Raw genomic sequence first — 24,601 nt, 5'->3', positions numbered from 1 at the left:
AGTTACAATATACACTTCTTGACATGTTTATAACTTGCTACATAATTCTATGCTTAAGCCATGCTAATGCTAAGCACTCAGCATCATTTCTGCCTCAGCACATACGAAAAGCAGTTTCGTTTTTCTAAGGAAAAAATGACAGAATGGTGTTTCTATTAAAAACTTTGCAGAGCTCCCATTGACACCACCTACACTCAAAACTGAGGTACATGTATTCTCTCTCAATCAAAATTGTTTATTCTCTCTCAATCAAAACTCACATCCAAATAAGGTATTTATTGTTTACAACAGTTATGCCTACTTTACATATAAAACAGGTGTCTCAATAGGTCCCATTATCATGTTTTGTTATTAAATATTTCAGTTGTTCCAACAGAACAATTTTTATTTTAAGCTGCATAATATGGTATGGGATGAAAAATCTCAAAGTTGAGATATTCTTACCCAAGTAATAATTTATAAAATGCATTTTTAGTTAATTGCCATAGTGAAAATATGCTTGGGGCATTCATATATGAATGATACCTTTTAAGATTTCTTAAGGCAGAATGGATGATTTCAGAACAAGTACTTTTATTTGGCATTGTGACTGTCTTGACTTAATCGAGCTGCAAACTCAACAAGTGTTCTCGTGGGCCGCCCTGCCATGCCCTTCCGGAGATACGGCACCTCATCTTTATTTGACATGACCCCAGCTATGTCCAAATGAGCCCAGTGAGAGGCAGTCACAAATTCCTTCAGGAATGCAGCAGCTGTGCATGCTCCTCCAGCTCTGCGAGAAACAGAAAGATGTATTGTTCCCAAAGCAATTCCAACAGCACACATATTATATATAAATAGGTTGAAAGAAAGGGGCACATGGAAGGTATTGGTTCATCTTACCTGCTGTACTTTCCAATGTTACTCACATCTGCAAGAGGACAGTCTGTGACTTGTTTTGTGTAATGCTCAAAAAGAGGCATCCTCCAAACTCTGTCCCCTGTCAAAATGCTGGCCTAAAAAAAAAAACCAACAATATTTTGGGATTTTTTTTTTTCTAACTGCACTTGTAAGCCCTGTTTTCATGCATGGGTTTTGTTTATGTTTTACCAGTCTAAAAATCTTCAGCCCAAGATACTAGGTTTTTAGAAATACACTGTCTGCAAAACAAAACAGGCAATCCTGCTTTTTAGGTACTTTAGTGCTAGCCTACGTCAAAAAGCAACATCAAAAAACCACAATTTTGATTTGTTTTTCCTTTTCCCTGACAACAGAAATCCTTCCCCTCAGAGGCTTCCTTGATCTATCACACTTCAGCCACTCCTTTCTGAATTTCTGTATCCGTGTTATTAAGCAAGATCAATTATCTTTTTAACATGAACTAATTACTGCCAGTAGTCCAGAGTTTATGCATATGTAGTGAGTTATCAGAACACGCAGATCCTTGAGATGTTTGGTGTATGATATTACTTCTCACTGAAGAGCTAGTAATAAAAAGTCAACATTATTTTCAAATAAATATAGTACTGACATAATTCCTCTAAAACTTCAAAACATAACATCTTTCAGATTTGCATAAAGACTTTTAGTAGTGTACTAACTTTTCAATAAGACATATCACTGAATTATTGCTATTATGATTTAACAAGAATGCAGGTGACCTACCTCATAGAGGTGAGTCCAAAGCCAAGATGAATTTGTGAACACTCCAGTCGCAGCAGATCCCAATGCAACATCCATGGCACCTAAAGAAACACACCTTCAAGTTTATATGACAAAGGCAAAGGTGGACCTGAGCTATTCCCTGCATTCTGACTCCTCACAGAATTTTCCATTTTTAATTCCCATTATCAGTAACAGGAATTTATCAGACTTTAGAACTTGAAGACTTTAGAACACTGGTATTTTTGAAAGTCTGACCATCTTTAGAACATTATATATTCTAAAAAACACAAGAAATCATAAACATTATATTCTGTTTTCCACAAAACTAAATTTTCTGATTTCAGATTGATGTTTCTTAGAAATAGTTCTAAGATAATATATTAAACGATAACATTATCCTCTAAAAAACCTAGATATTATTATTTTCATGTAGAAAAAACAATTGAATGGGCTTTTTCCAGTTTATAGACCTCTTAATTTTTGAGCTGATAATTTCTTTTTTGTGAATTTCACTTAGAGTTTTGCACATCATGTGTAAATATACTTTTTAAAATGTTTAATTTATTAAAATATTCCTTATCAAAATATAAAACCATGGGATTAGGTATTTATCTATTTGATGCACCAGAACTGCTTCTCTAATACCAACACTCAATCCTTAATGAGATGAAAAAAAAAATAGTTTAGCAAAATATGTCAAAGACATTTCTATGGGAGCCCTCCCTCTTCCTGCTTGGTGCCCAATGATCCCAGATAAGAATACTTTTATACAAGCCAACAATCTTAAAATATGTTTCCCTTCTGTCTATTGAAGTTTTCCACAGCATTTCAACTAGTAAAATAGATGGAACATAATTTAAAGCATTAGCAGAGAATCTATATAAGCATAATCATTTTGCTTAGCATATTAGTTAAGCAACAGAGTCGAGTCCTTTCTGAATTACTCTTCTGTGTTTGCTTTTATTTCAGCTACAGTCACCTCACCCATGACAGCTTGTTAGTGAGCTCATGCATACAAAATTACTGGTTTTAAATTAAATTTACAGCTTCATTATTATACAACTGTAGAGATGAAACAATTAAAACATATTTCATAATGCCTAAAAGTATGCAAATTACACAAAAAATACTTCAGTCAAACAAATGATGATGACTCTCCTGCCATCATGGAGGCCTGAGCCAGCTGAGAGAGTGGGAGAACTGGCACCGGCTGGGTCAGAGCTCAGGCACCCAGCAAGGCATTCAGGAGCCTGTCTGGGCTCCAGATGGACTGGGCAGGACTCTTCCATGAACATGTCACCATCTCTGCAGCACACAGGCCTGAGAGCTGAGAGGGTTCAGCTCAGAGATGGAAGAAGCACAGGGAAACACTGTGCAGAAACCCTGAAGTCTGTGTAACTTTTCCTACTCTTGGCTCCAGTTGGGCTGAACCAACCCAGCTTCATCTCCACTGCTGAGCATGTACCCTGCACGTCCCCTCCCCACTCCAGAGACACACAGGCTGTGCTCACTGCTGTCCTGAAACATGTAAAATAATTTCAGTTACCTTTAAATAAAGGTGGGGTTTATATACACAGAACAACTAATCCACAGCCCAACTAATGAGTAACACAAAACTGACTTCAAAGTGAGCAGGGAAGGGACACTGCTTACCTGTTAATGTTGCAGCATTCACAATAGCCCTTGCATTAAAATTGTGGGCGTAACAGAGAGCATCAGCTAGCAGTAGTCTTCCTTCTGCATCTGTGTTATCTACCTTCAAAGGCAAAATCAATAAAAAAATAGATAAAGTACTGTAAATGTATCTGTCACTGATGTATTTCTCACATATTATCTTAAATAGCTGTTGGATAGAGACCCTAGAAACTTCAGGTAATGAAAATTTACTCAAACTACACTGAAAAAAAGAAAGAAAAAATATAACATTGATACAGTAATGTGTATAAAGTAAAAGCATATCTTGTAGCTGAGGTTAAGTCATCCTTCAGCAATACAACCTGCTCTGCATGCTGGGTCTCTGTACTGCTGGCTCCTCAGAAGAGCCTGGAGACTGGAGAGGTGTCTCAGGGGAGCACACAGGCTGCATCCTGTGCTTGGAGCTACCAGCACTTTCTTGCATATTTCTGCTTAGTGGGGGAATACATGCCCAGTCTTTTTCCTCAAAGCAGAGGGTGACTGAACTCAGTTTTCAGAGATGAATGTCAAAGAAATGGAAGGTTCGGCAAGTCAAAAGTGGCAGAATCACAGAAATTCAGACAAAAAGAAAGCCATCCACTTCTGCATTAAATCAGTGATCTACAGCACAATGACTTTCAGGACAATTTAATCTATTAGATGAGTATGAAACCGTTTGTAATAAATATGTATCTTGGGTATTGATTTGGCAGGCTCCTTTGAACCAACAGCCCCTATGACTCAGAGTTCTGATTGTACTGAGCATTTTGGCAGTGTAAAGACCATGGTTACATCAGCAGGAAACTGATGTCTTACTCCAGATAGCAAGGAATTCTCCTCAAGAGTCTGCTGGAAGAAATTGATGTTATTTATTTGGACTTAGAGCCTGTATTTATGAGCATTGTAACAACCTCTTGTGCCAAACGAGCTTTTCCAGCTGCTCAATAAATGACCTTACTTTGCAGCTTTTCCGAGCAATTTATAAAACATGTCCCATCTCTTCAATCTATATTTGAAAAACCCTACAATAACAATTTCTAATTAGTAACATGCTTCTTACAATTTTAAAAACAGTACATTTGCCCTGCTTATCTATAAGGGTTTTTTCCAAATGTACTCTGACTGCAGTCAACTTGGTTGATTAAACCAGTTCACTAAAAGTACTCAAATTCCAAAATTCACATGCATACCTGTATTGTTTTTCCATTCTTGGCTCTAACTACATCCCCAGGCTTGTTTGCCTTACCACTGGGCATATTTTCACAGAGGGGTGCCAAACCTCAGAGACAAAGAGAAAAGTGAATTACTAGTTTTCTTCTCAGAAAAGCAGTAGAAAAAACCCACTTATATAAACTCCAAACACCTCCTTAAGAAAATAGTACAAGTGTAATTTTGAAATGAAACTCAAATATTTCCCAGTTAATGAAAGACACATGGTCCAGTTTTCAATCAGAGAAACTCCTCTGCATGATGCACCACCCGGCTCTCTCACCAACACTACTTTATCACTAGGGTTTTCTTCTACATTTGTCCTACATTTTTTTTCTACATTTTTAGTGATATCAGAGGAGCAATAAATACTATTTCATGTCTCCCATATATAATTATTCACATGTAAAGGAACTTCTTTCTTTCTGAAATGAAAAACTTCTCAAATAACACACTGAGCCATTCAAGTTGTGCTCATTGTATAATGTCTAGAGTGGTCCAAGGGCTTGTCACATAACTCCAACCATACCAAGAACAACTAGAAATGAGCAAAAAACAGGCTCAGCGTCAAAACTGCAACTATGACTGGGATCATGGAACGAAAGGCACTCCACCACTCATAGAGAAAACCTGCACCAGGCACAAAGTCCACAAGTGGAGCGCCACTTTTCAGTGCATGATGCACAGACACGCTCCACTGCCAGCCCTCCCCATCGCCGTGAGGATGTGCGCGGGCACCGCTGCCCTCTCCTGGTTGAAGCATAGAAGTGACTAAATACCAGTTAAAGTCGAGCTTCTCAAACTAAAACTTATTGCAGACCCTGTTCCATGTAATTGCCAACTGGGCTTGCCACACCGTCTGAATCAGCTGATTTAATTTTACCTCTGTCGAAAAAAAAATCATTGCACATGCATAAAGGTATCAGCAGACTGGTTTGGTTTGTTTTAATTTTCTGCTGAGATAGTCACCTAAGGAAACTAGAGCTGATCCCTCTTCCTGTTCAGCTGTGGCATGCACTTATGGAGGTAGCTTGGCACTCCTGACTTCTTTTTATTCTAACCGATTATACAGAGATGCACATTCCATCTTGTAATGAAGGATCAGGACTTTTCAAAGACAGTGGAAGTATCTCTATTGACAAACACTTCACACTTAAGATGTAAAAATAATACATTAAAAATCTTGATTTGGTGTTCTAATTTATTTTTTTCAAGTAAAGAACAGTAATTTTTTGATATGCAAAAATGGAAGAGAGATTGAGCAAGGGAGTGAGAGACATAGGTGTGCAAGAGTCCATGATGTTTGTACACGGCTTTTACTGTTGCTAATACTAGAAAAATACTCTCTTACGAGACCTTGTAGAACTAAGATTTTTGGATTCTCCACACAAAACCACTTACCAATTATGTTAAAATACTTACCAATAATGTTCAAAGGTAGATTGAGAGCTGCTGCTGTCACAATGGCTGAACAGACAGTTGCTGCTCCTCCCATATCTGCTCTCATTGCATCCATACCCAGTGACGGCTTCAGTGAAATGCCACCACTGGAACAAACAGCTCACGTTCCATGTCACGTACACTGATGATGTTCTGTCCATCAGTGTGTGTTAACACTAAATATCAGTAAATGCTAGACCTGGTGCTCCAAATACTTCTACAACCCTAGTAAGTGCACTGGAAGCAAGGTATGTGGGTTTTAATTTCAGATAAAATATTACTTCCTCCTAATTAGGAGACCACAAGAATCCCGGTAAACTCCAGTGGAGTAACTCATTGGTCTTCATAATAGCAGTGCATAAAACAAACAAAATAGTATACTTGGTAAAAATCAACATATGGATGGGGAACTGACTGATAAATTGTTCAGCAGTATGTGACATGGAAAGTAAGGAACTGCTGCAAAGAATGAACTATTTTCTATTTCCTTAAGCATCATCTAGATGTCCAGTGCATACTGTAATTCTAAACTTGCAAATTCTTCATTCACAGGTTTGTTCAGGACTAGAAGAAAAATAGCACCATCTTTATTTTATTTCCCCTCTGAATTTCCTTCTTCCTCTTACTACTTGGACAGTAGTATTTCCTACTTTGGACAACTGATGTTGTCTTATTGCCAGAGAAGGTAGCACAAGCTACTATATAATGCAAGTTCAGTGCAATGGCACTGAGGAAAGAAAAAGCACTCCCTGTTGAACACGAATAGCAGGAAAGCATTTTCTCCCTCTAGTAATTAAAATATTGGCATACAAGCATACATACCTGTCAAATGTAACTCCTTTTCCTACAAATACCAATGGGGAGTCATTTGTAATAGCACCCCCTAAATAGTGAATCTCCAGAAAGATGGGAGGTTCAGCTGAACCCTTAGCTACACTCAGGAATGCTCCCATTTCTTGTGTTGTTATCCAAGACTCTGGTCTGAAATAGAAACATATATTAGTTTGTTTTTTTTTTTTTAATCCCAACTGGAAACTTTGACTAAAGTGATTTTTTAAAGAGATCATTATTCTTGACAGTTTGTACACAAATAATTTGATTTTAATTAGATATTTTGGAAACTGTAGTTTAAATCAAACCACTACTACCTTTTTTTGTGTAGCAGAAAAATACTTCCTCAAAGTTGCTCTTTGATTTTTGTTCTGTCTTGTTTAAAAAAACCCAACAAAATAACAGCTTGACTACAGTTTCTGTATCAGAAACACTGATCTTTCACTTGCCTGTGAGGCTGTAGATACTAAAAGTATGTGAAGTAACAATATTGCAGCAGGTTACATTTTGCTTTCTGCTAGCTAGATGTCTCCCAGACTTTTGCTTTCAACCACACAGTCTCCAACACTTGCACAACCAGTAAGCCCATTTCTACCTTAGAGCAGAAAGTAGAAATTCAGGGGCAAAAAGCACCAGCTGTGCAAATTCACTTGCAAGGGCTTTTATGGCTCCATCTCACATTCTTAAAAACTATTAAAAAATCCCAAAAGTAACTGCAACAAATAGAAGATATTTTATTACCACATCTACACAAAAAAAGCAAAGGTATGTAAAAAAACCACTTGGGAAGAAAACAAAAGGTACTTAATAGCCCTCTATTCACTGAGGCTTCTTTTCACAGCACATGTGTTAATTAAGCAATAATTGACTGCATGACTAAATGACAGTTAATGATTTTACTGCATCACAGTATCTTGCTTAGTCTGCAAATCTGCAGCTCACTTAATCCTTGACAACAGCCTGCAGTCTGGGCACCCCTCACATCTTTTTCCCAAACACTTCCTCTGATTTTGTCATTTGAAGTAGCAAAGAGAAAATGAGATTTGAATAACTTCAGATTTGAATAACCTGGAAGGTATCTTATCTTACTGTTATGGTCCTCTACCCTACAGAGGAATCATTTCCATGGAATTTACCTTATGTGGACCTTTACATTGCTGAAAGTTCTGAGCTTCTGTTCAATATGTTCAGCAAATTTGATTGGAGTTATATAATTAGCTGGAGCCTCCATAAGGTACCGAGCGAGGTTCTGCCCCTCAGCGTAGATAACACCCTTTTGCCAGGCTTGGCTTTCAGCACTAAACAACAACACACAATAATCAGGATTACAGACATTTGCAAAAGAAAGAAAATCATTCACATATTCTCTTTCTTAAAATGCAGTATCACTAATTTGGAGCAATTAAGAATATCACAGCTAACGAAGTACAAGCACTCTAGTTTAGTAATTTATCTCTGGTTCTAGTCAGTGCCAAATACTTCAGAGAAAGCTAGGAGAATCCAAGAGTAGACAGATGGAAAATTATCTATCCAATTCATTAGGTCTTATCCTAATCCTCACTAATCAAAGACTGGCTTAAATCCTTAAACACAAGGTTTAATACCCCTTCCAAAGTTTGTGATCACATTACTTTTAACAACCTTCAAAGTTTTTATTTACCATATAAAGTCTCCAATTCTGTCTTTCCCTTTACTGAAATATGGTAATGTGATAAGAGTGGAACTTGGACCCCATTTTCCAGTGCATTCAAGGCACTTCACTAAAAAATGACAGAGCAAACATTCACAGAACTGCCTGTGTAGGAAATGGGGATGTTTCTCTGGTTACTTTGACAGATGACCAGTAAAAAACTTTTCATTTTACTGAGACAACTTACTTACTTTTAAGTTATCACAAAGCAAGGCATTGAACAGGATTTTGCCTCTAAAAAGAGCAAGACAATGATAGAGGAATGCAGAAGACATATAGAAATACTACCTGGATATGGAAAGATTTAATTAAGAAGCCAAATGTCAACTGACACTGAAACTGGCAAGAAGTGGGAAAGGTACCTCGAAGACTTCAACAGGTACACCATCAGCAAAAGGTAGGGCAGGAATAACACTGTTCACTGGCTAAATGGTGCAGGCAACCTACTAATACTGAGAAAACTGAAGTTCTCAATGCTGGCTTTGCATCAGCCTTAATAATTATAAAGATCTTCCAGATGCGTAAGTTCTTTGTGCTCAGCAACAGAGTTTAAGGAAGAGGGATGTTCCTCATGACAGGAAGGGAGACTTAAAACTTGGCTTAAGGATGATGGACACACACAAGTCCTGGGTAACAGGCAGCACACATCTGAGGGTTCTAAGGGAACTGGCTGGCATCACTGCAAGCCTAGGCTTCTTTCAGTTTGAAAGGTGTACATGAATGTGGTCCCTGATGACTGAAAAGGACAAATATGCATCTTGAAAAATGCCAAGGAGGATGTAGGGAACAACAAGCCAGTTATTCTAGACTACTTCTTTAGAAGTTTGTAGAGAAAGTAATTTTGAAAGCCATTTCTGGGTATATGAAGGACAAGATTGTCACTAGGAACCAACATTTTAGACTTGCAGCAGCTTAATTTTTCCTGACCAACTTAACTGAATTCTGTGGTGAGAGGGTTTGTCACAGAGGACCACAGTGGATATAACTGATCTTAAAGGTCCTTTCCAGCTTAAACAATTCTGTGGTTTTTCTTGACTTTAGCTAGGTTTTCACACATAATCCCTGCAGACAAATTGAGAAAACATGAATTGAAGCAGGAGTGTTTCTGAACACAGACACACCTCAGAGCTGCACATTAAGACAGTAACAGACAACAATCTCAAGATTCAACAAGGAAAAATGCAATAGGACACAAAGAAAAAATTCAATATGAGTGAAGTTAAGAACCAGAACAGATGGTCTAGTGAGGCTGTGGAATTTTCAACTCAGGAGATACTAAAATGTGAACTAAATAAAGGCCAAGCTTTAATGTTGCATGTAATCTCCACACTATCTCTAATCCAAGTTGGACCTGGACTGAATGACCTCCAGAAGTCTTTTCCAATCTAAATTATTGTATTAAAAAAAATACTTCCATAACTGGTCATAGGACCCTCTATGTTTTCAGGAAATGTTTATTTAATACAAATTTAATCAGTTTCTAAACTATCTGCCATGCTACAAAATAGGAAGAGTGTTTATTTTACATATAATTTATCAAGACACGCTTAATCAAGCAGCTTCCACTTTATTTCACTAACTTCTTTGTAAGGAAGAACTTGCTCCTGCTTAAAGTACATACAGGAGATACCTCTTCCCTGAATGACAGAATATCCTCTACCAAACATCCAAAGTCTACTCCAATAATTGTTCTGAAACCAAAAGCCCTGGTTCTACTTTCTGGTCTCGGTAAGTGATGTCTGTTTAGAGAGTAGAAGAACCCAGCTTCTCTTCTTGCACTATACTCTGTGAATGAAAATATAACAAATGAACTATGAAAAATATATCCACAGCACACTGGTCTGGTGTCAGTTAGCATTTCCTGATTCTCCAAAGGATTTATCTATTTATGGAATTTGAAATATTTCTTCTCCACAATTCTGGCACACAATACCAACAGAAGTGCTAGTATATCAAAACTTCTCTTCAGATAGCTTTTAATTTTTATTTTGATCCTGGTCTTCTTTTCTATGAAGCAGCATTTATTTACCTTTAACCTCTGAATATGGCATCAAAACACATGGAACAAACACTATAAATATACTTGAGATGTAAAATAATTCAGGAAATTCAAATGAGTAGGAGATAAGAAGAGTACTATTGCTAGCCCTAGTCCTTCAGTTTTGTTTTTTATGCACAATCATGCCATGCATACAGTTTTATAAATAAGCAAATAAACAGATGAAAAAATAGGCAAGCTTTCCTTTGCCATCACCTTCCATGTAGCTGAGGAGAAACTACAGGCTTCTTTTTTTGCTTCAGCTCATTATATTCATGCAATCCAAGGACAGCACCTTCTGCAGCTGCTTGTGCATCTCCACAGGGGTCTACTTCCACACAAGGGATCTCCAGGTCCTGGATCTGCCTGCAGCCAACTGAAAAATACAGCACAGAACTGAAGGCCAACTATTGCACAGAACAGCAAAACAGCTGTCTGAGGTGATCAATGGGACATTGCAAGGAAAAAATAATTCTAACTCAAGATAGCTGAGTTTATAAGTCAGTTAAACAGACCATGCAACAGAAGAATAAAAAATGCTAATGACCATATACTGGCAAACTTTTACTAAAAATATCAGTTGATGAATTATAATTATTAAAATGTTTCACAAGAATAAAAAAGGAAAGATCACGGTTGTTCTGACTCCTTAAAGCTCATTCTATGGCAAAGCAAGGCTCTATCATTCTGCTATGTATTATAACTATCTACAGGTATCAGGAATTTGTCATAATCTAGATTTTTGCCAAGAATATGACTGTTCTTTTCTTCCAGATGAGTTTATATACACTTTTATAAACAATGTTTTCCATAAATTCTATTTTGTTCCCAAATAATTTAACAATATTTTATGTCAGCTACAAAGTAAACATTAATTAACAATGTTAATGGCAGCTACAAGCTAGCACTTTGGACAAACAGCTGTCATCCAATCATAGACTAAAAAGTCTTCAGTGAGAACTCCTAATTCTTATTTTACACACTTAGATGCAGCATTCATCCTTGATTAAGATAAGCCCTCTCTGTCTTCAACAGATAACATACTGAATCATAGAACTGATGCTGTGAAAGATATTAATTTATAACACAAATATCTCAGTTATGAAATAAGTGTGCATACTTAAATATATATTTATATTATATATATATATTATATATATAATATATGTGTGTACTTAAGTACAGAGTGACCATAAAGCGATTTTGTGATGCTCCTTGGCTCAAAAATACTAATTAGACAAGTACCTTTTCAATACCACACTGTTTAGGAAAGTTATTCGATATAAATAACTGCGGTTACCTGTCTTCAGATTTGATTTACATTCTTGATAACTCCTTGCTCACTAAGGAAAAATTTACATGAGTATCAGTGACAAGTAAATGCATTTACCAAACCATGCAGTAAGTTGTGCATTTCAAAACAAAGGCATATCTAGACTTGGTCTTCAAAAGTGGAACATGCTGCAGAACTGCAATTGTTTTACAAACAAAATGCTTAAAAAATTTTAAAAACAGTTAACCTGCAACAGCTGTACGAATATTTTCTTTGCCTTCATTCCAGTTTTCTTGTTCATTTATTCCAGCATTCTTCTTACCCAAGCCAACTACCACCACACTTGGAAAGTCCTAGATGAAGCCAACACACAAATGGATTCACTTTCCTCATTGTTACAGCCACAGCAGAGTTGTTAAAAAGACTTTATTTTCCAAATCAAACCAAGCACAGCATAAAAATACATGCAGTACTTTTTCTATATCAGACACTTTCCATTCAGAGTGTCTGCATGGTGCTGCTATGCTGTGCTCCCAGTCATCTGCCACAGAAGTACAAGTTAGTTATTCTGCTGTCCAGTTAATAATCATGAGCAATGCACATGGCAGACAGGACTTTATAGTCAATACAGGGTGAATCTGATACTCCCAAGGGCAAGCCTAAGGGTCCTTGGAAAGCAGATCCAGCTTTCAAGCTGTAAGAAAGGACAGAATTTATCTGGAGAATCATAACCTTTTTTCGGCACAGTACTATGTTCAAGAAAAAAAAGTCACTTCAAAAGCTCAATGTGTTAGCTCATCTCAGGAGCTCTGCTGGCAGGATTTGCCCGGTAGCAAACCAAAGCTGCACAGGGGTACACCTCTCCAGAGCTCAGGAAAACAATGTAGCACAACAGACTACATGCTTGCCTTAGAAGCTGCATGCAAGTGGAAGGAAAGAAGTAGCGAGTATTAAAGGAGCTTTTTAAGAGTGAAGTCTAATTTGTAGAAAACTCAAAGCTATATATGTGAACATATATAATGCTCCTATAGCTCTTGAGAAAAAAATTAGGTTAATGTTAGGCTTTCCCATCTCTGTCAGTCTCTAACAATCAGCTTTCAAACTACTACACTTCAGTCCTTTAGTCCACAAAATGATGAAACTTGTGTTAGCATTCCAGAAAATCAGTGATACCAGTTAACATTCTCCTGTCTTCTTTTGCAGAGATTTGCTACTCACTTCAGAGCCCATCCTGTATGCAGAACTGGGACAATGGGACCTTCAGTGCACTCAACCTCCATGAAATTTCTGAGAGCCTTTTTACCAACTCCAGTGTCACCTGTGTGGGGTGTCCACACAGGATTTTACACATGGTAGCCAATTCTCACTACAAATGGATTTATTTCGTATTATTTAAATGGCCTTCATGTAAGATTCAGTTACTTAGACAGGGAGACCTAATGTCACATCACATGCCTGCCTAGCTAGGACTCCAGAAAGGCACAAATCATTCCATATTGGTCAGCTTCACATACATGCATTAGTTCTATCCCAGCTTCTCAAATGACACCAAAAGCCTGACTTTGAGCAGATGAATCCTCATCTCATACCCTTGTGATCCATCATGCCGGTGCAGACAAAAGTCCTGCTTAAAGAAAAGTCCCATATCGTGTTTTCAGAGGTTTCAAGCACCTCACTTAAAACCTCTGACAAAAGCCTATGAAGGGACTAACTTTTCTTAGAACTGTCAGGTCTGGAAGGTCTTTGCATCTATCAGTAACTCCTCACAGACTCGCCGCTCCTGGACACAGGAGGCATGGAAGTCAGATCCAAAACTGCCATGCTTTAGCTCATTCAGGAAGCAGCTATTCAGAGAGCAGCACCTTTGGGGCAGACTTGTTCACATCCTCTGCATTTGCAGCATGGTGGAGGGAGTACAGGACTGTGCAAAAGGCTGTGCAAACATGGGCAGTGCAGGACAGGAGTTGAAGCAGTCAAGAAGAGGGAAGCAGAGCTGGCCATTTAGACAAGCACAGCAGTGAACTCAGCATAAAATTAAACATAAGGACAAACTTCACACATAAATCAACTAGCATAAAACCCACAAAATTCATACCTGATGCAAACCATGAAATATGCGTGTTTTGCCTTTCTTCAAAGGTGGCCCACATCTAGGACACAAAAAGATTCTTTCAATACAGAAGGCCTTACTTGTGATAAATATTACAGTACTACATTTATTCCATGATCACACAGTGTGCCACACATGCATTTGCTTGGCTCTGTGCTGATGCAGAGCAGAGGACAGTTTTGCATGTTTGCTCAGTGATTGGTTTTATCATGGGAGTTCCCCTCCAAACCGCTGAAGCAAATTCCAGTCTGACAGCGATATGGACACAGTAATAATGAAAAAAAAAAATATCATTCCTACTGGTATTTGTAGGTACTTTAGTCAATTTCAGAAGCTTATCACACACTTACAGGGACAGAAGTGCTCTCAGTTTTCCAGACACAAGCCTATCAAAAGCATCTCCCGCACTAGTGAACTGGGCAGCACCATCATCCTTTTCACTAGTGTAGACTCCTAGAACAAGACCCTAGAAAAGGACACACGTTATTGTAAACAACACGAAATTTAGAGACCCATCAGAGAGTCAGTGAGCATCGCGTTCAAACTATTGCTATTTCTGTGTGTATTTATCTCAGTTTTTGAATTTATCTAACCTGATGCACTTCTGTAAACCAGGATCAACTACAACTACTTTAAAATGTGGAAAAGAAGTCAGATACAACATAAATGAACTTACAATAATTTTGCCGATCACATAAAGCCAAAAACTCTTTCAATCATTAATTTTAAGTACAAAAGAGCTTCTCCCCGCCAGAGCAGACCTCCAGTCCGGCACACCCAGGAGAAGCGGAGGGAGCAGCCCCACTCCTGACGGCGGGGCACAGCCGAGCGCAGCCCGGGACACGCACCCCGGCCGCCCCGCTCACCTTGCCGGCCGCGCCGCGGCTGTAGCCCCGCGCCGGGGGGCGCCGCGCCGAGCAGCTGCAGGCCCGCGGCGCGTCCCGGGCCAGGCGGCGCGCAGCCCCGCTCCGCACGCAGGGCAGCAGCATGGCAGCGAGCACGGCACCGAGCACGGACGGAAGGGAAGGGAAGGGGAGGGAAGGGGAGGGGAGGAAGGAAGGGAGCAGCGCGGCCCGGCCCGGCGCGCACAGCGCCTCATCAGCCCGCGCCGCGAGGGGCGGTGCGCGGCGGCCGCGGCAGGGCCGGCGTGGATGGAGCGCGGGAGCGCTGCCGAGCGGCATCCCGGCGGGCGGGGTGCGCCTTCCCGCTGCTCCGGCTCGACTCCTGCCAGGGGCGGATCGGCTTCGCAGGGGATTTTTACCCACTCGTGGCATGTTCTAGATAGGTGGTCGTGCTTCTCTCGGGGGTTTATCACAGACTTCGGCAGCCCTAGTCTGCATACTGAATGCTTTATTTGCATATTGAAGATTAAAATGTCAATTATTTAGGAAAAATAAAACTTTATTGCAAACGCACGTGATTTTCTACGAGAAAGCTGTAACAATTTCAGACTGAAATTTAAAAAGAAATAAAAAAGTAGGAAAAAAAAAAAAAGCCACGAAACAACCCAATGAGAATGACTGTGGTTACATTCTGTCAGGAAAATTCACAACAGAATACACGGTCATCACTGTAATATCCAAAGTAGATTAATGCTCAGCAAAAGCACTGCAAGGAAAAGAACTGATTGGAGTTTGCTGACAGTTACTGTACTGTCTGTCTGAAGAACATTGAACATGCACTGGATTTTAATTTCAGGTGATCAAGACATTTTTTGTTTCTTTCCCTGCCCTTGAAATGTAAAGCATAGATTTTAAGTAATTCATTTTAATATAGAATGAATTAATACAATCAATTTAATACAGAATGAATACAGTGAGAATAAGACACTTTATGACAATATGTATAACAATGTTTGCTTTTCCATAGATCCTTAAGTGGAGTTACACTTTTAGGTGAGCAGAACATGATGTAGAAGGAGTTGGGCCTTCTTCCTTAGTTCTCTAGGAGTCCATTGCACTTCTTACCTCACAGCTTTTTCCTTGAAGTGGTACAGAGACAAATAACATGTTTTATTAAGGACAGCAGCACTCAGAAACAATGACTGAGGGAAATTGCATCCATTTTGATTTATCTTGTAAAAATATATTTTTAAACATTAAACCATAATGTTATTTAAAGAATCAAAGTGGTAATTAATTTTTAGCTTCATTTAGTTTTGCAAGGCTCTTGGACAATGAACAGGTTTTTTAGTTCTTTGAACTCTATAGCTCCATAGCTTCTCCACATTCATGTTGCTTCTATATATTATTCTGTACCTAGAAATTAAGTGGGTATTTTTGGTATTTATGAAGCTGTCTTTAATTTTATGGAAAGATGGGATTGGACCTATAATATCTTCAAAATTCTGGGTAGGTATTACTTGTAAATATTCTCATCTAGGATTTCAAGTCTTCCAAGGTAAGAAGTGCCCCCAGTGAAGTGTTCATTTCTACACGTTGAGCATGCATATGATCAGATACACTATGTGAAGCGTAATAAAAATGTGTAAATAAGGTAGAGCACATATATCAAGTGGCACATTTTTGAAATTAGTTTATGAGGTACAAGGGAAAGCTGAACAGGTCTAAGTGATAAACTTAGCTATTGTTAACCCCAGGGTGGGCTTTGTAATTGTACATTTCAAATATGCATGCCTACATTTAATATTTTTTTATCCAGACAGAATTTCCCAGGGCAAATATTCCATGCATTGACCTATCTGTGTATCTTAGCAGTGCTTAAACTCAGACAACCTGTGCAGCTGAAAGTTTAATTTAGCCTTACATCTGTCTCATGAAGTTTAGTTCATGCATGGTGATACTTCTGTTCACTCTGAACTGAAAATATTATTTTCTCACAGCTCACAACACAATCATTGGGTGATAATATTATTTAGTCATTCAACTTGTGCAGCTACAGCATCCCACAATGATGCTTCATAGGTCTGCTGTAAGAGAAATCTTCTCTTGGACCTTTACTGCAGTGTATGCTCCATTCTTGAATTGATTCAAACCAAGAAATGACAATGCTTATCAGCCCAGTTATCCCCCTTAACTTCATGTATACAGTGCATTCTACAGGTTCTTTCAGAGCTACTGTGACATACCTAGGAATCCACTCCAACAAATCTTTAATCTTGTTCTTACCTAAATAGTCCCATGAATTCTTATTCAGTGATATTTTTGGAGGGGTTCAAAATTTGGGGGCCATCAAGCAGTTCATTATCAGTATGAAAATGTGTTGCAATACATGCATATTAATACTACTGAAAAGAATTTTCACAGCAATCACTCAATATGGAGGATTTAAGAATTTGCATCCTTCTCACCTCCTGAAGAGAATTATATTTAGTAAAAGCTGAGTTACATGACACAATATAATTCTTTCTGTACAGTAACTCTAAACTATACATGTTCATAGAACAATTACAAATGACAAGTATTACATTTTCTACTTGTGTAATTATGCTGCACTTCATGTTTTTCTATCTCAAAGCCACTCAGAATTTTCTGTGAGGAGAAGGTGGTGGTATCACAGAGGGCCCTGTGGACTGTTTTCAGGACAGTGCTGTGTTGCTACCATCTAAGACACCTTTGTAGCCTGGGTTTGTTTGCTGCCTATCCATGTACTGCACCATCTGTCTGGAGAATATCCATATATTGCACCATCTTTCGGGACTTGTGGCCCAGGGTACAGTCTGAGTGAAAGCACCAGTACATTTAGAAGAACAGTGAAGCAAGAGTGGTATAAAATAGGAACTTTTTATGCTTTATTCAGTCTCCTTTATGCTAAAATTGCAACTTCTCTAGGCTCACCATCATTTTCCATCTATCGTTTAAATTTTTAAAAATAATTTTAGTGCTCATAACAAAAAAAAGCGGCTCATGGTGTCTTGAAGAAGACAGGTTAGTAGGGCCTATAGCAGAGGCACTCTCACAAATTTCTGCTTCACTCATAATCTTAACCTTGTAGAGCCAAACCCAGAGATAGGTACAGAGAATGTATCCATTCTTAATGGTATATTCTATATCCTTTTCTCAAAAATATTCACTCTACAGGACCCATGAACTGGTCAAATCCTTGTTAAAATTCTGGTACTTCCTAAGAAAGTAATTTTTCCATCCATTTTACCAGTTCTATTAATTTTAATACTGTTTCATCATATATCACTTTTACTTGATTTCAGATAGACTTAACAATTAACACAGTAACAAAGAAAATTAATCTGTCAGATTAATATTTTCCAGGTTATCTAAAAGCACTATTACCCTTAATCTGTTTACTTCCAGAAGCTGCCATAAAGCATTCATTTAGCAGCTAATAATTTTTTCTTCATAGATTAATAGCATCCCATATACTTTACATTTTTCACTTCTTTGTCTTGTGGTATTGGATAATTTCTGTTTTAAAAACATTTCACACACACACACTTAGCCTTTGATGTCCCTTAACTTTAGCCTCTCAGATTATGTTCTCCTTTTCAATGCTGCATAACATCATCAAATATATATGTCCTTTTTAATATGCTCTAGATAATTCTGTGAAAGTAAATGCTAAACATACATTCTTTCTGTTTTGAAATAACCTTACAGTTTCAAAGATTTGTGATAAACATGTTGTCTTTCTAAATATAGAAAACATTAGGTTTGATGAAATATTTTACCTTTCTAAAATACCCCAAAGTGCAAATTTTCTAAAAACTGAAACAGCATATACTCACTGCAGATATCAGTCTGTTTTGAGCATAATGACTTTATAGCATTTGAGTATTTTTTTTTCACAGATATGTTAGTTGCTGGTATTGTATGTCTACTCATGTTTACTTAGGTTTGTATGTAAATCATGTATCCAAAACAAAGGCTGAAGAGCCAAGAAGCGGTTCCTGTCACAACAGTTTACTTGACTAAAATAGTTTTGTGTAGATTTGTTAGTACATGATATCTTCTGCTGTAACATTCACTTCTTCTGTTTTAGTCTTAATTTTAGGGAAATGAATTCCACTAATGACTATTAGCAGCAAATTCACTGCATGTGCTGTGGCACTTGCCACACAAATCCAAAAACAGTCTTCAAAGCGTTCTTCTAAGACAATGAACCGAAAGACATTTTCCCGAAAATTGGCAATTCTTTCTGTGAGGTGATGAAGTTTCACAGCAGCCATGAAGCTGGTGACTGCAAGTACTACAAATCCACCTGAAACAACATGAAATAAGTATTCACCATTATCAAATCAAAACAAGACAGATATTTTGATCGTGCTTCAAAAAACTTACAGAATACATCACTGAGCATTATAGAGAGTAGGTATAGACACAGGCATGGCTTAAACACCTTCAAAATGCTTAGGCTTTATTGTATGGGTAAGCATACTTTTATCCATGACATAAAGCCTCATGGCTGGCATTCATTGCTCCTGTTAAATGTTAACTAGACACAATAAGCCAAGATACCACCTGGAAATTCTGTTTCAATAGGTGTGAATTCACTGCCAACTTCATTGTATCCACAAGTATTTAAATCAAGGAGGTATTTAGTAAGGCAAAAGAAGGAACTTGTATCATTTTGTATTAATGTGACTAGAGATAAACACTGGAAAATTACTTTACCTGCAAGGAAGTTCCAAAGGCATGCTCCTGCTGGACCGTTAATAGCCCGGTAAGGAACTTTTATTGCGTTAAGAATGCAGAATCCAAAACTGATCAGAGAAAAGAAAATGGCCACACAGAGGAATATTATGATCATCACATGCAGGCCTGTATTCAACTTTTTCACCATGTGTGGGAAAACTGTCAAGAAAAAAATAAATCGTCTATTCAGTGTATTTGTTTTCTTGATGATGGTAAACATCACACTGTGTTGATGTTTAAAATTCAACTCATATTTAAGGAATTTTTTTTTTTTTAATGAAGATGTGGAATTCAGCTAGTTGCACAGATCTCAGTTCTTGATGCTTTATTTTTCAGTGCATCATACCAGGGATATTCTGTTACAGGAATAATCCTCTACACAGGATCTGTGAATAAGGATTCAGGCTGAATTCCTGTTTATTTATCTAGCAGTGTTAATGTCTTTATCTCTAATGCTGTATTGTCTGCTGCATATTTTCCTGTCTCTTTTTGTCCTCTGTTCTCAGTACCAAACTCCTGCTTTTGAGCTTCTTGTTCCTGTCTCATGCTTTTAATCTCATCCATTTGAAGTCTGATAGCCTCTGTTTCCTTGTTCCCTTGCTGCCTAAAATAGTAGCACTTTTTTTGTGTTTATTTTCTCATGTGATTCTTCTTTTTTTTCCTAATCCTCTCTTTACTGCTGGCTCCAGTAAGATCTGCCCTATTTTCATACATCCTAATTCCACAGGTTTGCCCTTGAGGATTCCCGTCTTGGTTTCTCATCTGGTGTTTATGGCACCTTTATGCTTTTCTGGGTATCTGGCAGTGTTTTAGCCACAGATGAAGCTTGTAAAGTACTGCAGTCAGGTGGGCTCTAGGTGACGTGCTCTCATGGTTTGCTGTAGGCACAAGCTCTCGTTCAGCAGCCTGCTGCTCACTTGTCTCTTGAGAACAGTAATTGTCTTGGTTCTGTCTTCACAGACACAGTTCCTTTGTTGGAGGGCCAGATTGCCCAGCAGCAGGAAATGTACACCTGAGTGTTTAGTTTATCCTGCAGCCCTCTAGCAACAGAGTCAGAAGAAATGTGAGTAGGGAATTGTAGGTGACTTTGACTGACAGGAAAGAGAGAAGCTGATTGAGAGGAACCCTAAAATACAAGGTGATCAAGAGGAAACCTTCAGCTAGAATAGGACTGCACACTCATACATGTTTTGAAGAACTCGCTGCCTAATCACTAACAAGTTACTACAAAGAAGGTATACTATGTTACAAACAAATAGATAAATTCCTACCTGTGCTGCATAACTGACAAAAACCCCCAAAGTCCAAACAAGCCACCTAAAAAGTAGGCAGCAATAGCTGGTAAATATCACCATGAACTTCAGGCATATAATTTGATCGTGCCATGACAGAATTATAGTAGATCCTGTAGAAAAAGATCATACTGTACAAATCCCATAAAAAAATTACGTGATTCAAAAGATCTACCCTTTCAGTAGCTCATTCTGGGGTTGTAGTTGGGCCTGGTGCACAGAAGAGCTGCAGAAGACTCTGACAACAAGAAAAGAGGGTAGTAAACGAGGATCAGAAGTATATATGAGAAATGGGAATCCAAAAACTAGGTTGCTTTCTGACTAGAAAATAACTGGCAGTGTAACAACAAAGCACATGGAATTAAGCCTCCTTACAAACCATCAACAATTTTTAAGGTAGTTGTAAGGACTATTTGGTCTCTTTTCTGAGTCTCACAGCCAAGTCCCAAGGACCTGCCCAGTGAGTCTGGTTCAGTACACAGAAAAAATAATCTGTGAGAATATGCCATGGAGACTCCTGACGATCCAGCAGTGTTTGCTATGCACAGGCAAAATGCGTGGCTTCCCCAGCTTGTTCTCGGGGCTTGACTCAATTGTCAAAACAGAAGCATCTTATGCCAGCTTAGCTGCCTTAGGACCATCATAACAACCGTGTGGGTCTAATGTACATGCTGCACTTAGATGGGACACTTCAGAAGCTGCAGCTGCAGGCCAGATGATACGTCTTGAGGAGTACAAAACAGCAGTAGACACCTGTTGTGGCAACAGAGTCACTGTCCTAGCTAAAAGACAGTGTGCCAGCCATGTCTACTCTGGTGAATGTCAACAGAGTGAAAGGGGATGTACCAATAACAGTAAATTATTGCAATTTGGAATTCTGAAGTGTCAGAGGTACTGCAATACAGCACCATATGATGTGTTAACTTTGTGTTGATCTATGGTGCCAGTGAAGTCCATTTATATCATCACATTCTCCATGAAAAACCTCACAGTTCTTGCACCCCAGTAAGTTCAGAATGCTTGGAGATTAAAGGGGACATTCAAAGAAAAAAAAGTCAAGTCAAACATAGAACCTCCAGTCCTGCTCACCATTATGCAAATGTATCAGCTTTGTGTATTGTTGTTTGAAACCACTATGTTTGAAACCAGTGAAAATATCAAACTCAATAGAGTTATTAAAACATTTAAAAGGGAAAAATCTCTGGAACACATTAACCAAAATGCCTATTTGTGCCTACTGCACTTAATGTTTTACAGTTCTAACAGAGAATTATAATTAGCTTCAGTGAGAGCTCTGTTTGTCTAAGGAGTGCTGGCTCACGCCCTCCAATTGCATACTGATGTACTCCAGAGTGACTATGGAACATTATGCCTTCCTCTCAAGTTGCACAGTAAAAAATCAGAAGGTTCATTAAATAGTCCAGAAAGTTGTACAGAGTTTTAAAGGAGATTGGATATTTTTTTCTCATTCTCTCTCCCAGGATGGGGTGAAAGAATTGGGACCGGTTGAGCGTGACTGCTATGTCCATGTCATGAAGTTGCAGTTGCAGTCAGAGCTTAGCAATAATTTGGTTACTGTAAAAGTGACCAGTCCAAATCCATCCAGTTTAACAACTGGTCATGCTGATCTAAGTTGAGGTTGGTTCTTTTCTACATTCCCTCCGAAGTCCCACAGTCACACCTACATTCAGATTTTTATATAAGTGCTTGTGCAGTTGTGTAGTCAGACACGATCCTATGGGAAAATGATTATTTATTTTTGTAGGCTAAATTTCTGGCCAGTTTAACTTCTGAAATACCTCAGCTCAACTACCAGAGCCATTGCAAAGGATGGGCCAGGACAGCATTGCTGTGGGCCAGGGAGAGGGTGAGACTGCAACAGCTTCAACTTGTATTGGTTTAAGTTTCAGTAAATCTCTAAACTGAATTAAAAATCTTCCATGAAAATTACCATTTTCACTGCAGAACAGGATGAGAGAAATTTTTAAATCATCCAGAGTACAGCTCAGTGCTTTCAAGACCTTGAGAAAATCTTTTATGTTAAAAGGAATACGTTTAGAAGAGTTTCTACATTTGTTAAAAGTTCAGCAAGTTTTTGTCTCCCAACTTAATAGAAAAGAAGGTAAGAATTTCTTCAACATGTTAATAAAGTTAGCGATATGTGCTATGGTAGACATTTGCATTATGACAGACAGAGAAATAAATACATGTGTCCAGCTAAATAAATCTCTTCTTCTTAAAGGGAAAAAACCTCAGAAGAGTTCAACAGAGAAGGCACGGACAGAGGGGTGGCTGAGAAAAACTTGGCATAGGAAAAAGTCAGTCAAGGGGAAAGTATGATTTACAGGGTCATCTCCAAATGAATTTCACCCCTTCACAAGACTAAAAGGAAGCTCTCCATCTAGCCCTAGGGATTTTTTTCCCCCAGCTTGATTCCAGGATTACAGAACATAACTGTAGTAAAAAACATTAACGAAATTATAGAAATTTTATATTCACACTCAAAATGTCAAACCATAAAGACTGCATATTTATTTAATAATAATTTGCATTCTGCAAGTTCTGTAAACAAAAAGAATAAAGTGCTAAATTTTGAACTAGATGTTAGATTAAATATTAAACCAAAATTGTACTTACTTGTGAATTTGGAACGCCGCCCGCCCAAACCACATTGGCGTATTTTGCCACCCCGAAAGAGTCCGTAGTAAATTTCTCCAATGAACTTGACCAGCTCTGGATCTGTGGCATTAACCAAATCAGCCCCTGTTTTGCAAAGGATCTTTCCAGTCATCCACTTTGGGATCCCCATTGCAACAACAATCAAGATAAAAGACACAAAACTTATTAGAGAAGCCAAAGCAAATAACGTCTTTTTAAAGCAGCCAGGCATCCTAGGGCTTTCAAGGGATCATCTCCAAGGCCTCTCTGCAGCAGTCAGACGTATTTCCCATTTTTCACCATGCTCCAAAATCCACAGCCAAATACCAGGCATTTCAAAATACTTCTCTTTGTATTTTGAAGGTCCAGCAATTAATCTGTATGGTTAAAAATTAAGGCAAAAAATATATTTTGCTGCAACAACATTCTGAAATGGTTGCAAGCAACAGCTTCATTACATTGTAGTGCGGTGATGCTTCTTTGTAGCAAGTAATCCTATCTCTATGACCTGTCTAATATTTCCTCAGGGGTTTAATTGTCCTGCTTAAATGACATCAAGTTTCTACTGCAACCTCATGTGAAGATAATTTGGAGAAGAATCCAGTTTCTTGGATTATTTTAAAAAGTGGCTAAATATCTGTGTACAAGGGACAAAGCATTAAAACAGCATAATTTGGCTGAAGGATTCTGCTGTCGCCTGAGCCGCGCTGCGTTTCCTGGCGCTTGCTCCCACCCAGCCTCTAAATGTCACTGCAGGCAGAGTAATCTGAGGGACACAAATGATGGGTCTGGAATCTTCTGAATTAAGCGGGGCGCACGAAGCCCCCGGCAGCCGGGGTGGCCTGGCCAGGCGCGCCGCAGCCCGGGGCACTTATGAGGTGTAACTCAAGCGACAGGTGCGATCCATGAGCGCTAAAGAAACCCCGCCGTAATTGCCCGCACTTCTACGGTTACTGCTACCCGAGCCCTGGCAGGACCTTCAGAACCACTAACAAATTAATTAATTAACTAACGTACAGCAGCAGGAGCCCCGGGGACTATTAACGAGGCCCCTGCGGTGGCCGGGCGATGGGATTTCTCCCCCCTCGCTTCCCCCTCTCCGCACGGCCCGGGCGGGCAGCGCAGCCCCGCAC

At 38.7% G+C, this 24,601-nt stretch overlaps 2 protein-coding genes across 2 annotated transcripts; both read right to left on the bottom strand.

Annotated features, from left to right (window-relative positions):
- Positions 1-256: 256 nt before the first annotated feature.
- LAP3 (leucine aminopeptidase 3) lies at positions 257-15,198 on the bottom strand. The gene is made up of 13 exons (XM_002193767.7): positions 14,776-15,198; positions 14,260-14,375; positions 13,895-13,949; positions 12,047-12,152; positions 10,743-10,902; positions 7,935-8,096; positions 6,790-6,948; positions 5,950-6,074; positions 4,509-4,597; positions 3,298-3,400; positions 1,645-1,724; positions 883-995; positions 257-772 (listed from the first exon to the last, which is right to left on the bottom strand). Exons 1-13 carry the CDS (start codon positions 15,181-15,183, stop codon positions 574-576), a joined length of 1,875 nt encoding a protein of 624 aa, XP_002193803.5. The 5' UTR covers positions 15,184-15,198; the 3' UTR covers positions 257-573.
- Positions 15,199-15,660: 462 nt separating this feature from the next.
- On the bottom strand, positions 15,661-24,598 carry CLRN2 (clarin 2). Its single transcript, XM_002193870.5, has 3 exons — positions 23,448-24,598; positions 19,498-19,677; positions 15,661-19,084 (listed from the first exon to the last, which is right to left on the bottom strand). Exons 1-3 carry the CDS (start codon positions 23,698-23,700, stop codon positions 18,819-18,821), a joined length of 699 nt encoding a protein of 232 aa, XP_002193906.4. The 5' UTR covers positions 23,701-24,598; the 3' UTR covers positions 15,661-18,818.
- Positions 24,599-24,601: the final 3 nt, after the last annotated feature.

This window comes from Taeniopygia guttata, chromosome 4 (genome assembly GCF_048771995.1).
Source record: "Taeniopygia guttata chromosome 4, bTaeGut7.mat, whole genome shotgun sequence".
Lineage (NCBI taxonomy): Eukaryota > Metazoa > Chordata > Aves > Passeriformes > Estrildidae > Taeniopygia > Taeniopygia guttata.
The sequence above is the reverse complement of the archived record's forward strand: the minus strand, read 5'-3'. Positions and strand labels throughout refer to the sequence as shown.

Excerpts from the sequence above, each read along its gene's own strand:
- LAP3 (XM_002193767.7), bottom strand. The coding sequence starts at position 15,183 with ATGCCACGAGTGGGTAAAAATCCCCTGCGAAGCCGATCCGCCCCTGGC. Across the intron at positions 8,097-10,742 it reads TCTCCTCAGCTACATGGAAG|TGCTGAAAGCCAAGCCTGGC; the intron begins GTGATGGCAAAG and ends GTTGTTGTTTAG. Across the intron at positions 6,949-7,934 it reads AATGTAAAGGTCCACATAAG|ACCAGAGTCTTGGATAACAA; the intron begins GTAAATTCCATG and ends TTTCTATTTCAG.
- CLRN2 (XM_002193870.5), bottom strand. The coding sequence starts at position 23,700 with ATGCCTGGCTGCTTTAAAAAGACGTTATTTGCTTTGGCTTCTCTAATA. Across the intron at positions 19,678-23,447 it reads GCGGCGTTCCAAATTCACAA|TTTTCCCACACATGGTGAAA; the intron begins GTAAGTACAATT and ends TTTTCTTGACAG. Across the intron at positions 19,085-19,497 it reads CCTTTGGAACTTCCTTGCAG|GTGGATTTGTAGTACTTGCA; the intron begins GTAAAGTAATTT and ends ATGTTGTTTCAG.